At 43.7% G+C, this 18,131-nt stretch overlaps 1 protein-coding gene across 3 annotated transcripts in view; it reads right to left on the bottom strand.

The window, feature by feature from the left end:
- The window catches only part of plch1 (phospholipase C, eta 1), an 83,386-nt gene that overhangs the window by 50,676 nt on the left and 14,579 nt on the right, over positions 1-18,131 (bottom strand). Inside the window, exons 1-2 of one of the 3 annotated variants that reach the window (XM_061780945.1) lie at positions 10,801-11,261; positions 320-466 (exon numbers count right to left, since the gene is read on the bottom strand). In XM_061780945.1, the coding sequence (XP_061636929.1) occupies positions 320-466; positions 10,801-10,978 (325 nt within the window). In that variant the 5' untranslated portion in view covers positions 10,979-11,261. Of the gene's footprint in view, positions 1-319; positions 467-10,800; positions 11,262-18,131 lie in introns of those variants that run through there. The other 2 variants (XM_061780946.1, XM_061780947.1) reach the window with 2 other exon arrangements.

The following is an 18,131-nucleotide window of genomic DNA, read 5'->3' as shown; positions in this document are numbered from 1 at the left end:
GAGTATGTGAAGTAAGAGGCGAAACTCCTGCAGGCCTGGCCCGGCCCGACCAGCTGGATGACCACAGAGAAAAATATAAAATATTCACTTGTAGTTTTATATTCAGTGTAATGTGGCTGTATTTTATGTGTATTATTTCATATTTTGTATGGTTTATTTTCATTGTATTTTCATGTGTTTGTATTTTCATGTTTTTTTTTCATTTGTTATTTTGGATTCTGGATTTTTAAATTCCCCTCCTGGAATCAATAGCGTACCCTGATTCGGACTCAGTGCAAGTGCCGTGTGCGCGAGCGATCGTGCGTGCGTGCAAACGTACTCTTGGCCTTCTCGCTCTTGCGTGATGGCTTCCAGCGGATGCAGGAGCGATGCTCATCCAGGTAAAAGAGCCTCACAAGCCCTTTGGATCCTGCCTTCAGCTTCACCATCTGCGTCCCGGACTGCATCACACTCATGCATCGCTCCACTGAAGAGGAAACACACACATACACAGAAACATATATATATATATATATATACATATATATATATATATATATATAAATGAGGTCAGTATGCGTGACTGTAAGGCACAAAGGGAGCAGGTGTGTGTCTTTAATTGTCTTTTAATGTGTCGATGTGGTCAAGGTCAGAAGTATAAAGTGCGCATACAGGGATGCGGCTGTGTGTGAACACAAGGCCATCTATCCACTGAGAGAGAGTTCTGAAAGAAGCTCATAGTGCGGAGACACAGAGTCATTGATGCACAGGAAGAACATCTCAGCCTCGCCGACCGGGAGGAAGCAAATGTCTCGGCTTCATTCAACACACTGGGAAGAGCCAATGTCCTTTAGGTACACCTGCTCAACTCACACACCATTCTGTAGAGGCTCTCTAATAGAACTATGTTGCTAGCCAAAACAGCAGCACCCACTGAGGCACAGAAAAAGCCTTATTGCATGTTGTAGACGAGTTCTTCCCGAGGTATATCTATTGTACATAGAGCAGAGAGAGAGTGGCATGGCTGCAGCGTTAACTCTGAGGTGTACCAAAAACAAGTCTGGAACATGCCATTTTTGGTAAAGTAGTTTTCCTTAAGCCATTCAACTTCAGTAATGGATTTGGAACTCGGAAGCACATGAATTCTTCGCAGCTCATGAAAGCAACTCACCTATGATGAGTACTGTACGTCAACAATGGCATCATGACCAAGCACACGGGCGTAGTCAGTTTGGATAAACTGTGAACCTTTCAAACATTTTCAAGCTTTTTTTATATTTATTTACATATTTACTTTGTACTGTACTGGGCGTTTTAGGCCACAAAAAACTAGAAAACAATAGCTTTTTACTGTACAGTAATATGGGTGCATATGGCCTCAAAAAAAAAAAAAAAAAATCAGAATCGGCTATATCAGACCTACTCCCCGCCCCTATTAGTCCGTTCTATTGAGGTTCCGCTGTATAGTGTTTATGCAGAATGCAGTATTTTATACAGACTTGGATGTGTATGCCTGTCCCAGATTATCGCACTACTCGTCACTTTAAACCGCATACACTCCTTGAAGTCTCGGCGCCCTTTGCACAATGGTCATTGCACCGGACTATTGCAATATTAGTCATTCGAACTGCTCTAAGTGCTAGAGGAGTCTGCATCTTTTGCACAATTGTCAAAAAAAATTTTTTTTTTTTAAATGTACCGGCATTACCAGATAACTATCCATCCATCCATTTTCTGAGCCGCTTCTCCTCACTAGGGTCGCGGGCGTGCTGGAGGCTATCCCAGCTGTCATCAGGCAGGAGGCGGGGTACACCCTGAACTGGTTCCCAGCCAATCATACAAACAAACAACCATTCGCACTCACAGTCACACCTACGGGCAATTTAGAGTCACCAATTAATGCATGTTTTTTTGGGATGTGGTAGGAAACCGGAGTGCCCGGAGAAAACCCACGCAGGCACGGGGAGAACATGCAAACTCCACACAGGCGGGGCCGGGGATTGAACCCGGGTCATCAGAACTGGGAGGCTGATGCTCTAACCAGTCGTCCACCGTGCCGCCACCAGATAACTATTAACCCTCTATTGCTCAGTGACTGGCGGCACGGTGGCCGACTGGTTAGAGCGTCAGCCTCACAGTTCTGAGGTGCGGGGTTCAATCCCCGTCCCCGCCTGTGTGGAGTTTGCATGTTCTCCCCGTGCCTGCGTGGGTTTTCTCCGGGCACTCCGGTTTCCTCCCACATCCCAAAAACATGCATTAATTGGAGACTCTAAATTGCCCGTAGGCATGACTGTGAGTGTGAATGGTTGTTAGTTTCTATGTGCCCTGCGATTGGCTGGCAACCAGTTCAGGGTGTACCCCGCCTTCTGCCCGATGACAGCTGGGATAGGCTCCAGCACGCCCGCGACCCTAGTGAGGAGAAGCGGCTCAGTAAATGGATGGATGGATGGATGCTCAGTGACTGTTTTTTGTCAATGTCTCTCAAAGTGTTCTCTGTCAATTGACTGTCTGTTGTCGTACTAGAGCGGCTCCAACTACCGGAGACAAATTCCTTGTGTGTTTTTGGACATACTTGGCAAATAAAGATGATTCTGATTCTGATTCTGAAACATCAAAGAGGAGGAAGATAATAACATTACAACGTGTTGTGTTGTGAAATGAAGAATAGAGGAATAGAAATGCACGTCGTGTTTGATGACGGCTCGCTTGACTGCCTGCCGCTGACCATGAAATGCATCAACGGATGAAAGATACAACATTTTTCATTGAAGCTGAGGCAAGGCATCTACTAGGGTGGATGTCTTTAGTTTTGAAATAATATTAAACAATTGTACCTGTATATTGCAATTTATGCCAAGTCAAACTGTAGTTGAAAAGCAAAACAATGATTGATGGAGAAATCCAGAGAAAATGCAAGAAACCCACCATATGAACATGTGGACGCATAAAATGTGGAGCGATCACATGTCAGAGTTGATTGAAACGCTAAGCATCTCCACACCGTGAGGTGAGCTTTAATACTGCACAGCTTAACACATTCAGTCTCCCCACTGTATTTATTCTGAGAAGGTTTCTGTAGGTGCTGCTGCTTTGGTTAGCAACAGTTGAAATGGGCTCAGCTCATAGTGTCTACAAATTGAAGTCATTACAGTCACTAGCCATTTTGTTGCTGATGGTGAGGCATTAATTTGTCTTTTCTATAGCAGATGGAATAAGGTACTTAACACGCCAAATGTACAGTAGATACTGGTATTGCACATAGGCATTAGGGTAATACCTCATACAATAGATGTCCATAACTGTCGGCATATGTCAATCCTGGGAGTGTTGGGAATTTTTCATTTCAGCGTGGTATAGTTGTATTGATTTAGCAAACCAATTGGATGTTGGATCATGGCGCTGAAAATGAAGCTCAGGGAATGACAGTACTCTCGTATGTTACACCGCCAGCTGCACAATAACATGAGCGGCATGCCATCTACTGCAGTGGACCACAACAAAGACAAGATTCTGCCCTCAATCCCTGGCATCCGCTGAGAATGTCCACACACAGACAGACAGGCAGGCAGAAAAAGACACACACACACACACACACACACACACACGTATATTCCATAAGGAGCAGGTTGTGAGTCCTCAGGAATAGCTGAGCAAAGAAACAGTCTGCTCTCCATATTACACCAAGAGATGATCACATCATTGACACAAACATAAACAGTACTTTACACAACATACAAGCATTACTCGTCACTCAAATCGAGTGCTATTCAGACCATGCCCTCCTGCAAACAACGAAAAGCTGCAAATGATTGATGCCAGCCAAAAGACGTTTGACATTGCATATAAATGCCACAAGATGGCGGCAAAGCACTTAAAACGGAGAAGACGATAAAGCATCGACACCATGCATCTAGCATGGACACAATCATGAACCCATGTTACAAAAATGACTGTATTCAGTAGTTCAATTATCCAACACAAACAAACCACCTTCACATGAGGCTCATCAATAGTATTAGATGGCATACTAGCCTAAAGAACACTAATGCAAACTGATAACATCACACATGAGGAAACAAATTTGCACACTGGCATTTTACACAAACTTTAAACCAAACTTTTGGCATTTGCACACAATTTTAAATCTTAGGAAATAGAGACAACAAAATCGGTGACAAAGGGCAGCCTTGGCGGAGTCCAAACCTCACCGGAAACAAGTCCGACTGACTGCCGGATATGCGGACCAAACTCTAATTCCGGTCATACAGGGACCGAACAGCCCGTATCAGGGGGTCATACTCCCGAAGCACCCCCCACAGGACCCCCCGAGGGACACGGTCAAACGCCTTCTCCAAGTCCACAAAACACATGTAGACTGGTTGGGCGAACTCCCATGCACCCTTGAAGACCCTGCCGAGGGTGTAGAGCTGGTCCTCTGTTCCACGGCCAGGACAAAAACCACTCTGCTCCTCCTGAATCCGAGATTCGACTTCCCAACGGACCCTCCTCTCCAGCACCCCTGAATAGACCTTACCGGGGAGGCTGAGGAGTGTTATCCCCCTGTAGTTAGAACACACCCTCCGGTCCCCCTTCTTAAAAAGGGGGACCACCACCCCAGTCTGCCAATCCAGAGGCACTGTCCCAGATGTCCACGCGATGTTGCAGAGGAGTGTCAACCAGGACAGCCCTACAACATCCAGAGCCTTTAGGAACTCCGGGCGAATCTCATCCACCCCCGGGGCCTTGCCACCGAGGAGCTTTTTAAGCACCTCAGTGACCTCAACCCCAGAGATAGGAAACCGCGCCTCAGAGAACCCAGACTCTGCTTCCTGGTGGGAAGGCGTGTCGGTGGAATCGAGGAGGTCTTCGAAGTAGCACCGACCACCTTACGGCCACAGCTCCGATCGGCCGCCTCAGCAATGGAGGTGCGGAACATGGTCCACTCGGACTTGATGTCCCCCGCCTCCACCAGAACATGAGCAAAGTTCTGTTGGAGGTGGGAGTTGAAACTCCTTCTGACAGGGGATTCCGCCAGACGTTCCCAGCAGACCCTCACAATACGTTTGGGCCTGCTACGTCGGACCGGCATCTTCCCCCATCGGAGCCAACTCACCACCAGGTGGTGATCAGTTGACAGCTACCCCCCCTCTCTTCACCCGAGTGTCCAAGACATGCGGCCGCAAGTCCGATGACACGACCACAAAGTCGATCATCGAACTGCGACCTAGGGTGTCCTGGTGCCAGGTGCACGTGTGGACACCCTTATGCTTGAACACGGTGTTCGTTATGGACAATCCGTGATGAGCACAGAAGTCCAATAACAGAACACCGCTCGGGTTCTGATCGGGGGCGCCGTTCCTCCGAATCACGCCTTTCCAGGTCTCACTGTCATTGCCCACGTGAGCATTGAAGGTCCCATGCAATCAATTATTTTCATAATCTGATCAGATGTGCTAACCAGTCGCCCACCGTGCCACCCCGACAAAACACTATCAATTAATTAAACCTAATAACAACACTAAGGTTCCAACAGATGGCGCCAAAGTAGTACTGTTATTGCTTTAGATGCAATTTTCAGCAAATAATGGAGACTAGTTTCCAAAAAAAAGAAAAAAACAATATGCAAATATGCAAGTTTGCAAATGACAAACCACAAATATTCGGGGATCCACTGTATACTATATGTTGAATGGAGGTTAGGGACCGCACAATACAGTGCTACCTCATCATCTTGACTACCGAGCATCATTCCAGCTCTTATGGATGGTGTGGGAGTATGGAGCGCCAGGGTCAACAAGACCCATCCAGTCTGTATTATGTAATTAGGATGTGTCCTTGTTATCGGGGAGTATTCACCCGTGGGCGCCCATTCTGCCAATCCGCTTAATTCTGTCATTTGCACACCTTCTCGCTCTGGGTGGAGTAACCCTGAAGTATGGCGTTCCCTCTCATATCTGGCTGAGTGCACATTCTGCCAAAGACTTAAGTACGTTTCCTCATCTGCATTCCAGAGGCTGTAGTAAGTTTAGTGCCGCGGGAAGGTAAAACAGCATATTGCATATTTTAATTCAGTTAACTGCTCCTGTGCTCCGACGGCAGCTGACGGCCGGCGACGGCCCGCCCGGCACGCCGGCTGACTCGGGCTGATGGTGCGGGAGACAACCCGGCCCATACATGGTCACAGATTGCCCAAGGGCCGTAATGTCCCTACCACGTTACACCGACGGCCGAACGTCGACATAATAAATCTTATTAATTGGTGAAGAAAAATAAAATTGGCGCCAGCTGACTTATTTTTCACATTACAGCTTCATTGGGGCTGGCGGTTTGGAGTTTGTCTGAAAGCGCCCCTCCCAAAAACTGTAGTCATTCTTAATGACGCGATGGTGAGTTCGATTTTGAATCCTTTGTTTTTATTTTATCTATATTGTTGTCGGCCTTGAAATCCGTTTAAGTGACATGTGTGGCACTAGCACGGTTGCTGGGCAAACCTGATAAAAAACAGCTGGCTTACTCGCTTTTCTATTGATGGCCCAGCGCCAAACGTGCGTTCACTTATGAGCACAGTCTTCTGACTAAATTAAATTTATTGGATTTATTAAATACAGAATAGAAAAACATGTGCCTTCAAAGTAGCCTGTTACCTGAGCGGTGCACACATTTCACTCACGATGATAACTTCCGTATTCGCTCCAAGAGTTAATGTCACATTTACAATGTGACATAACATCCCAAATAGATATCTATGGCATTCATGCGTCTCAGGAAAACTCCACGATGCAGGAATTCCAGCGAGCCTCAGACTTCAATGAGTCACAGCTCTTGTGTTGGGGCGCACGTATTCAACTGGTATCCATGGTGGGTGTGTCAGAAGTCATTACGGGAGATTCATCGCACCTTGACAGCGCGCGAGCCAGGTGTGTAAAAAACAGACGCACGCACCAATGAGAGAATATGCCATCCATCCATTTTCCGTACCTCTTCTCCTCACTAGGGTCGCGGGGGTGCTGGAGCCAATCCCAGCTCACACCCGGGTCCTCAGTACTGTGAGGCATATGTGCTAACCTGAACCTCATGTTTTTCTGCTTTTGATATTTAATGCTCCCCGAAACGCTGCTCTGTACTAACTATAAAATACATATTGGGAAGAAAGAAAAACAGCGCTATCTAGATTAGATTTGACTGCCTTTCACGCAGAATCACCCCTGCTAATGAGGTATGACGGGTATAGTGTGAACCCTTCAGTGCTGAGAAAATAATAGGACACTGAAACATGGAGGAAAAAATAAATTCATCCGAGACAAGAAAATAGGTGTGCATTATTTATCTGACACAATCTTCTAAAGCCCACAGCTTCATTAACAGGTGGCTCTGAAATGTGGCCAGTGTGGGAATGCCATGCTGTTGATCTACAATCTACAGTCCTGGCTCCAGAGAGCGAGACAGAGCATATTCTTCTGGGTGTCATATCTCGATTTCAGGCTACAACTGCATGAGTCTGGCGCGACAAGCTTCTAGCAAGATGTTTAATTACGTAACATCATAAATACGGTAGAGATCTGCGCAGGCACACACACCGCTACCATTGGGGAACTGCGCAATTCCCTCAGCATGTACATATGTGACAATGTTTTCGCAGAGAAAAATAGAGGAGGAAGATGAAGAGGAGGATGAGGGGAAACAAGCTAAAGGGGGATATGCAAGGATGTATTGATTTATTTATTATTATCCTCACCAGTTCTTTAAATAGGAGGCAGTTTGGCATCTTGTCTTAATGTGTAATGTTGACATCAGACACATTTTACCATATTTGAAACCAGGGGGACTGAAAGAGGAAAACAGTAGTTGAGTGGTTAGCTATCACGTCTGCTTCACAATTCTGAGGTTCTGGCTTCGAATCATGTTTTCTCTGGGTACTCCCGCACATGCACATTTTGCAAACGTGCATGTGAGGTTCATTGAAGAAGAATTGGCTATCAGTGTGAATGGTTGTTTGTTTTTATGTGCCTTATGATTGGCTGGGGACGTGTCTAGGGTGTACCCGGCTTCTCTCCCCCAAATCAACTGGGATTGGCTCAAGCTCACCCGTAACCAAGGAGGACAAGCGCTATAGAAAATGGATGGGTGGATGTTACTGAAATAGTCCATATTAAAGCACTTCATGATACTGTATGAGATGGTCTCTTTATGACAGGCGGTCTAATATATTTGCTTAGCCCTGTATATATTTTGCATTTATCATTAGGAAAATCCTGATTGCAAGGGAAAAAAGATGTCTTCTTCTACCTTCCAACCAGATAGTAAAGTTCTATACTGCCACCAAGAGCACTGGAGTGGAACAGTATCCACTCAGCAACCAGGACAGAGTCGTGCATACCACTTTCCTATATCGCAGTAAGTTCTGTTTAAATTTTAACTATCGAGCAAACACAGCAAAATTTGATGTATTGTAGAACTGTTCAGATTTGCTACACTGGTCACTTGTTGCTAGGCAGAGTTCCTAGGGCTGATCATCAATGAGTCAACTACTCATATACACCGATGACAAAATTGGCTAGGACAAAAAAAGTAATTCCATTCCATTGCTGGCTTGATGGTTATCATCCCATTTTTTCTTTTTATGCCAATAATGTTTGTTATGCAGAGTTAATAAGGACAATCATCAATCATTCTTCCTTTTTACCAAAAAGTATCACATTTTTGTGGGAGAATTACAACAAAACAGAAAAATAAGCAACAACAAAAAAAAGCCCCTGTGTTGTTAATCCTTTAGATATTCACTGTGCTCAAGTCTCATGAAGTCATACATGGCGGTGGTTCAATCTCTGAAGTTCTGTGTGCCTTTAGAGGCATATAGTTTTGCTTAGAGTCTGAACTTCATACAACTTTAGGGACATTTAACAGTAGCGGTTCCAGTGTACTTTGTAGTGTGATCAGTCAATATTAACTACACGAGGGGGGGGGGGGGCATAGAAAAGCGACTACCTGGCATTATTGTTCTTCCTTGTGGGTGCTCCTCAATCTACTGAGAGCCATTTTAGTCCTCATCAGGTTCGCGTAAGGATTTGATGTTCCATCAACCAAATGATTTGTGTAGCATTAATCAGGCTAAAATTCACCTCGTCACACTCCACTTTGCAAAACTGTGTCAGGAAAAATCCATTTTCTGTCTGTCATATTTAATGCTGCAACCTCCCTGAAAATATTTCTGATTGGATAAAGTGGGACAAAATTGATCTTCATCATCTTTAAACCTTTTTTTCTGTTCCTCGTATTTATTTTTCAGGGAGGCACACATGTAAGCTGCAGGCCCTAAGCGTAGATAGCACATGAAAGCTTTGAAGCAGCAAATTCAAACATATTTTAATAGAAGAGCTGATGGCAGTGACGTGGTTGAACAAAGCTTGTCCTCTCTCTGATGCACACAATGAAGATCAAGTCAGGACACAGAGAACACCCACTCACCCGTGTCACATTAGCACCCACACCTTTCATCATTTTGGATCAGGACGGACACTTTTTATACAGCAATTTAAAACGTCACAAAGGGCTTTGGATTTGTAAACCAACTGCATTTTGGGAGAAAATATATTTGAAAATGTCACACAAAAACTTAAGAGACTCCATCTCACTAGACCTCTGTTCAACGAGCAGTGACGGAATAAATCTGCCCATTTTTCTTTAGCATTTTGTGTATGTATGTGTGATAGTTAATTGTATTGTTCATATTGTACTGAAAAGCCAAAGCCATTCCTATGTCTCAGTAAATAGCATTTTCTAATCTATGGTTATGATCACCTTTTAGTAGCACGGAAAAATACAAGGAAAAGTCAAAGAAAAAGCAAAAGACACTTGTCAGTAAATCTTTTAGATGCTCACTATGCTGAAATCTCACATGATGACGGTTCCACTATATATTTTTTGTCACATGACATGAAGCCTCCTACAACCAAATTTGAATGAAGGACCAGTGTCAAAGTTTGGCCCTCCTGTACGACTTGAAGTATTGTTTCCTTATTGTTATCGAGCGACTCATCCGTTTTGATTGACGGACAAGCTAACGCTTAAAAATGCACACGTGACAGATGGTAGAATCCACGGCAAATCAGACAGCACGAGTAATGAGCATCCCCTCACCTCACGCAGCATCGAAGACTGCAGGAAATGAGAGCCACACAGTCGTCGCCAGGATACTGCCAATGAATAAACATGAGTTTCTGCTTATTCATTTGCTGATTTAAATAGCAGTGGCGGAAGCAGCATGCCAAATACATGATCAATATGCAACATGTTTGTCCACAAACACACGCAAACAGCATAAGTCATCAGACCAGAGCTAACTAGACAGCAACAAAACATTCTGCTGCTTGAGTGGTTTTATCCACTTGGACAGTGTGACGCAATCCAATGCAAAAGACATCAATTATAATATTACAACACTTGTATTTGTTCTAAAAAAAAATCCCTGACGACTACAGAAATATGTAGCCTAACTACTTATACCACAAGTTTCTTGGTGCCTTTCGTTTGCCTTACGTTCACTTTATTTGGTACACCTGAACAATCAAATGACAAATATCCTAAAACAAGCACTGACGACACAACAACACTACATTACACAGGTCGGCTCTGTCACAACCACAATAATAAACAAATCGTAAATGTATACTAAAATATGGTTTATGCATGTGTGCCTAATGTTTAGACCAATGAGTGTAGCAATCGTGTATACACAGATCCGTTGCAGAGATGATTCGTATGCACATGAATTCTGAGTTCACAAACAAGATGAGTTTTCAGCATACAAACACACACGCTCACCTATCAGTGTTAGTCTGCATTTTGGGGGCGCAGCCAGGGTGCCGCCAATGTGCTCGACGCTCCGCGCCAGCAGGGTCGCTACAGCTAACGCTGCCGATTTCTCTGCAGATCCGCAAATTAAAGTGGCTGGCACTTTGTGTGCGGTGGGACCAAAGAGTGAAAAATAGATTTCCTCCATTTTTGTTCCACTCCAGGAAAAAGACGAAAGTTTGCAACAACAAAAAAAAGCTGTCCAAAGAGTATTCCGAGCAGTGAGTTGCGCCGCCTGTGGCTCTCGATGGACACTTCACAGGAAAATCCTCGCTGCCAAGCACAAGCAGCGGCTGAGGAGCACTCGTTGCTCATCCTCATCCTCTGATGTGTGTCAGTACCTTCATCTCCTTCCCGGAAAATACACACACACGCACACATCTTCCTCCTGGTCATGCACTCTACTCTACATCCTTGACTGGTGCACACATTTAGCCTCTGAAATTGTTATTGTTGAGCAGATGATGATAGAGTGAGCCAGATGCGCACATGGACAAGTCTCCTGCTATCCACTGCACTCAGAGGGTCAACCGGCGAGATGCGAGGGGGATAACGGCCCCTGTGTGACATAACAGCCATGATATTGCACCGGCATTAAGCGTGTGACATGTGGGATATGTGAGGCCATCCATCTGTCCGTTACGCACTCAAATGCTTTCAATTGCAGTCGTGCTCTCTGGGTATATTATATTACTGTAATAAACCCTGGGAAACACCAAGGGTTGTCTTTTTTGGTTCAGTGTTTCCCAACCTTTAGTGAGCCAAGGCACATAATCGTCGCTGTCGTGCGGAATTCTCATATCTCCAACATCACTAGTTTTCAGGCACCCTCTTACTTGAGTCAACAAACACCACATCCCAAATGTAATACGCTGTGACCCTAGTGAGGATAAGCACCACGGAAAAGTAATGACTGAATGAATGATTAAAATGGGAGAATACGCCACCGAAGCCAGCCGTCCACATCAAGGTCTGCGCTCACGCTGACACCCCGACCAGACAAAAAGCCTTTCGTACTTCACAAAAGCAAACGACTGTGTTACAAGTGTACATCATCTTGCTGAACTCTTTTTCAAAGGTCTTGGGAGCCATGAGTGATCCAATAAATAAAACGATGAGCTAACTAAACAGTTTAAGGAAATGAATTTGCAATTCAGTGCACGAACGTTTTAACAAAACAGGCTCACTCAAATGTATATAGCATAACGATTTTCACTATTGTCTGAAAAACATCCAGACTTTCAATCAAGAGGGGATATAATGCCGCACGGCTCCCGCAGAGGGAGGGAAGAGGCGGAGTTTTATGACACTTCTCAAACAATTCAAATGTTCAAAAGAGTTAATAGATTTGTTCTCAAGCTTTTTTAACACTTTCAATTGTTAAATTATGTGGAAAAAAAATAACAGACGAATAGTAGCGATTTGTGAAAAGATTTATAGTTATTTGGACATACAAGGTTTCGGCCTGACACAAAAATAACACTGCACACCACCAAACAAAAATGTCACCAAAAGTTAATATCGCATACATTTTTGGGTGAAATTTCAGGATGAACTTAAAATGCACCATAACCTTTACCTTTCAGCACTTTTTGCACAACTTGCTGTTCTCTAATATGGAACTGAAAATTCCTAAAAGTTGGTTGATCCATGAACTGACCAACACATTTCCAAGGACGTCCTTCTATGCCTTCTGCAACTCTTCCACTGTCTCTTTATCTTTGTTGAAATATGATGATGATACTATGTGATGCTGTAAGCCAGGGGTGTCAAACTCATTTTTGACATTGTAGCTACTGTATGTTTTCCCAACTGTGTTTTGAGAAACAGGAGTTCAGAACTTTCAGAGTCATTTACAGTCACCACGATTCTGAGAGACTGTTTAAATGCTTCGGTGGGTGCTGCTGTTTTGGCTAGCAAGAGAGTTCAAAGGGCCTCTGCAGTATGTGAGTGAATAATAGCGTTAATGAGTTGACCAACCTCTAATGTACATAACTGTAAATGCAGTGAAAAAAGTCTGGTCTGCTGTGATAGTAGAATAGCAGAACTACTAACCCTATGATGAAAGCAACTTCAATACCTCTTCTTTAATAAGAGTTAAGCCTGTGCCTTATTTCCATAAAATGAATGTGGTGCTTCACAGCTGTGTGAATGATGATGCGGGGCTAGGACAAATGCCCAAATCGCAGGTGTGACATTAATGTGCTGCAAATCCAGACTCCATCACTATCCAAAACAAGTGAAAAGCATATGGATGCATTTCATCACACGATGCCAACGCTGGATTGACGCCTTAATGAAAACGTAAAGTGCAGAGTCATGGAAGCCCTGGAGGTGGAGTGGATTAAAGGCGGAGAGAAGACGGCTGGCTTGTCACTCTATGGACTTGACTTCATTCGTTCCTCTACTGGAGGTTTTAATATACAGTGAAGCCCTGTTCATCACGGGGGTTACATTCCAGATCCACCTGCTATAGAAGAAAATCTTCGATAGTTTTTATACATGCTAATTTCCCGTGTATAATACACGCTCGTGTATAATGCGCACCCCCAAAATAAGGAATTCCTTTCCATCCAACCAGACAGATATGATGTTGCTGCGCCGTGAGGACGTCATGATTCTCAGGTAAGCAGCAAAAATGTACGATATTATATTTCAATTTGTAACATTGGATATTAGATATCATATTGGAATGAAAGTACACCTTTTTCTCAACCCCTAGGTACCGGTATACGTTTATACAATGTAAAAAAAAAAAAAAAAAAACTAAATTTTCTTACTGATGTATAATACGCTCTATCGACTTTCAAGGAAAAAAAAACATACATGGGAAATTACGATAATCTTACCCCTCACACACTTTAAACAAAAAGATTACAAGCATAAAATGTATAGAAAATAATGTATGTATTGTAGTGTCCGTTTGTTAGATATGTGCCACACCAGGCAGAGATTACATCGCCATTCTTTGTTGTTTTTAACCAGGTTTCATGAAGATTTGTCACTTTGAAAACTTTCCTTCTGTGTGAGGCCGTGGAGACTGTGTGCAGTCATGTGAGTACCTGACGCCGTCACCAGTAGTTCGTGACAGCACCCAAGGCGGAAGTCTCTCTGACTATGGGGAGAGATATGTATCAAAATTATTTGCACGTGTGTTTTTCAAATCCGCAAATATATCCGTGATTTAGAGAGAGAGAGAGAGAGACTGACGGAGAGAGAGAGATAGAGAGAGAGAGAGAGAGAGAGAGAGAGAGATGTTTGAGTGCGATCCACTGTTATTATTTAAACACTGTAATAATAAGCTGTTTTTTGTATCTTGCTGACAGATGAGGAAGGTGACTCCTTTATATTTGACTTACTAATGACTGGGCTGCTGGTTGTCCAGCTTGTTCAGCCATGCTCAATTTATTGGGGATTCATCAGGGTCGGACCGTAGACTGTTGGATTCCTATAAATAAGACTTGCAGTCAAGTCATCAATGGAGACGGCAACACTGCCGCCTAGCGGATGGAGGGAGGGCTTTCCTTCATATGTGAATCTTAAAACTGCATTATGTTTGTCTTAAAAATAAATGCACGTGCCTGCTGATCCACAAACGCACTTTCAACACTTCAAAGCAAAATTTAATATTTAAAAATGATAAGTCATGACAAATGCACACACAACATAAAAAAAACGTGTAAATTGCGGATATATTTGTGGATTTGAAAAACGTAAATTGTGGATATATTTGTGGATTTTAAAAATACACGTGAATCACGGATATATATATGTGGATTTTTAAAAAAGTGCAAATAATTTGTGGATTTGAAAAAAAACCGTGTGAATTGTGGATATATTTGTGGATTTAAAAAATGTGTAAATTGTGGATATATGTATGGGTTTAAAAAACGTAAATTGCGGATATATTTGTGGATTTGAAAAATACACGTGTGAATCATGGATATTTATGTGGATTTGAAAAACACATACATAGAGACATACCTCTCCCCATATCTGACAAGCCAAAAGAGAGAGAGAGAGAGAGAGAGAGAGAGAGAGAGAGAGAGAGAGAGGCAGACAGATAGACAGACAGACAGACATCTTCTAAGTTACAGCATGTATTTGATGCAGATATAAATAAAAGTAGAAATGATCTCGTGTCACATCTTTTAGTCTACAACAAAAATGAAGGAATTGGATTCACTGTCCCAAAACCTTTGAGGGGAGTGTACAGAGAAAAAAATCTCATTAGCATCATGAAAGGTTGAGCAACATTGGGAAATGACTCGCTAACACACACATTTATCTCACAGTCTCTCTCCTCTGGTAATTAGGAAGCGCTCAAGGCAGTGCTGCAAATGAGTTGCCAGGTTTCCCTTGGGGAGGCCGTGGAATCCAAATAAGCACGTGACTAGTGCGGCATGATCATGTGTGCACACCGAGCGTGCTGCGGGGGAGGAGGGAGGACTTCTGTTCCGACATCAAAGCGGGGGAACGGAAGTCTTCATTACAGCGTGCGTGTGTGTGCGCACACATATTGATGTTGACTCCCCCCTGCCAGGTTTAACCTGGCACTTTCTTCCCCGCAAAGACGGCGCGGCTGCTTGGCTGTGAGAAGATGGACGTATAGTATCTTTGGCAGAGCAGCCACTCTTGTCAAGCAAACTGAGGAGCCACAGAAGCGCCACGGACGCTCATCCAGGCGCACCGGACGGGTGCAAGAAGTGAAGTTACTTAGCCGGCCGAGCTTCCGGGCAGAGCACAAATGTTCCAGCTCCAACGTATGCGAGCACAAGCTGCTCTTCGTTCTGGGAGCCTTTGAAAGATGATGCTATACGCTAACTGTTATTTGAGAGCAATGTTTTGGAGACTAAAAACGCTTCAAAATGCGTCTCTCAGCACATTTGATCTTGGTGACAGCCCTAACTAGTGATAGACTGATTATCGGCTGGGTTGATGTAATGTATATCAGCAGCTGCCTTTTTTTCTTTTTTCTTTCTTTAATCCAACGACCAATAAGAGATCATTTTGAAGCTGGGTAAACTTCAGGGAACAATTTATTCAACTATATAAGCGAGGCTGCTGACCCTGAGAACTGCCTGCACTTGTTTCTGCTTGAATTTAAACAGTGATAAGTGAAAGATTAACATTTCAGTTATGTTGAAATTTTGGAAAACTGAAAACTTTAGGGATCTTTCATTTGTTTGAGTTTTCTTTTAACTTTATAAAACAATGCTGAGCCTGGGAGCTCCCTGCACTTTTTGTTAGAATTTTAAAACAAAGCTGTCTATTGCTTCAGATTTAAAAACAAAAACTTGAGCATGTTGAAAATCTGAAAAGCTGTTAAATAAGCATATGGTTAAAAATGTATTTCAATCAAGTGTTGGTTTTTGTATTGTTCCACATGAAAAAAACATAACACTGTATCGCTACCTCTAAGTGGTGTAAATGTAGCAGCGCTATTTACTGTGTGCTTAACTGAATGCAACAAGACACTCCCGTCGGTCACATGTTCCAATACTATTTGCTTAAATTGCTGAAAAATGGTGGGTTGAAACAAAAGGTGCTATCTACCAATTCATGTATCCGATCCAGATGTAAATACCTAGAAAGTTAAGTCGACTCGACGTCTAGCCGGTTCAACTCCGACTTCCCACGACCATTTGTGTTGAGATCAATTATCGCTGTCCCAGGTGCTGGAACCGACATGCGCAAGCATCTAATCATCTGAATGTGCGAAGCTGCAATGACTGTGCAAACTTGCAATGTAGTGCTTCAGCGAGTTCTATCTGAAAGGGAACGGCAAAAAAAATAAATGTTTGACTCTACCGTTACGCCCCATTTAGGTGTTTGTGACGTTTTTGCCGCTGATGTGCATTAAAAGACAAGTCTAGTCATAGCATTTTATTTCTCGCAGTGGTTAACTTCTTATAACACCAATTGATAATGTTAAAAAACAAGATGCACTTGCGATCAAATTATCACACCCGTCCACCTGACGATGGACCCTCGCACACCAACTCGCTGCAACGAAAAAACTGCTAAATTTTGACGCACCACATATATTATAGGACCAAAAACAACGCGGAGCGATTTTCAAGGAAGAAGCGGATTGCCCTCGCTGCTGTAGCTACATAACAAAAATACAATGAGAGAAGACAGGTGAGAAAGAAAGGACAGAGTTTGGATATTTGAGAGGACGTTGGCAATGATAACCCCATTCATTGACTGCACTTGGGTGACAGAGACTCTCCACGCTTTGTTTTATACCCACAGGTACATTACCTGCGGCACGGTGGACGACTGGTTAGAGCGTCTACCTCACAGTTCAGGGGACCGGGGTTCAAATCCCGGCCCCGCCTGTGTGGAGTTTGCATGTTCTCCCCGTGCCTGCGTGGGTTTTCTCCGGGCACTCCGGTTTCCTCCCACATCCCAAAAACATGCATTAATTGGAGACTCTAAATTGCCCGTAGGTGTGAATGTGAGTGCGAATGGTTGTTCGTTTGTATGTGCCCTGCGATTGGCTGGCAACCAGTTCAGGGTGTACCCTGCCTCCTGCCCGATGACAGCTGGGATAGGCTCCAGCACGCCCGCGACCCTAGTGAGGAGAAGCGGCTCAGAAAATGGATGGATGGATGGATGGACTTGCAACGCCGTTCACCTTTAATTTGAATTTCCAATTGCAGCAAAACTAGTGGCTGACGGTCGGCCGTTCAGGAAAACCAATTGCAGAATCCAGCATATTGTGTGCCAGTACAGTCAAGGCCGGCTTCTTGATTGAAGTTAAGACTGACTGGTTTTACATCGGCGGCACGGTGGCCGACTGGCCGCCCGCGACCCTAGTGAGGAGAAGCGGCTCAGATAATGGATGGATGGATGGATGGATGGATGGTTTTACATCCTAATATTACCAGTGGTAAACTTATTTTTTACACTTGTATGGCAGTTACGAATGTTAAAATGTTGCAAAATGTCCCCTGTTCAGTTCATAAAGGTTTTATGATAGAGACATTTTGACGCTGGAATGTGGAAAATTGGCAACCTTAATGGGTTTCTGTTGAAGGCTTAGAGCTTCCAATGTATACATGAAATAGTCTGACAGATATTAGATGCCAGCTGTTGGTCCTTGCATTATTCAGTACGCGTTTCCATACAAAGGACACAAAACAGAAGGAAATTCACTCAAAAGAGGAGCCGAGAGGCGAGGAGATGAGATGTAAGGATGCGAGCGCTCCCCTGATGTCCGTTAGCTGTTTTCTTTGGCCTGGGGCAACGGAGAGGAAGACGAGAGAGAGCACCAACGTGCTGATGTTCATCAT

This window comes from Phyllopteryx taeniolatus, chromosome 8 (genome assembly GCF_024500385.1).
Source record: "Phyllopteryx taeniolatus isolate TA_2022b chromosome 8, UOR_Ptae_1.2, whole genome shotgun sequence".
Classification (NCBI taxonomy): Eukaryota; Metazoa; Chordata; class Actinopteri; order Syngnathiformes; family Syngnathidae; genus Phyllopteryx; species Phyllopteryx taeniolatus.
This window is presented reverse-complemented; position numbering and strand designations above follow the sequence as displayed.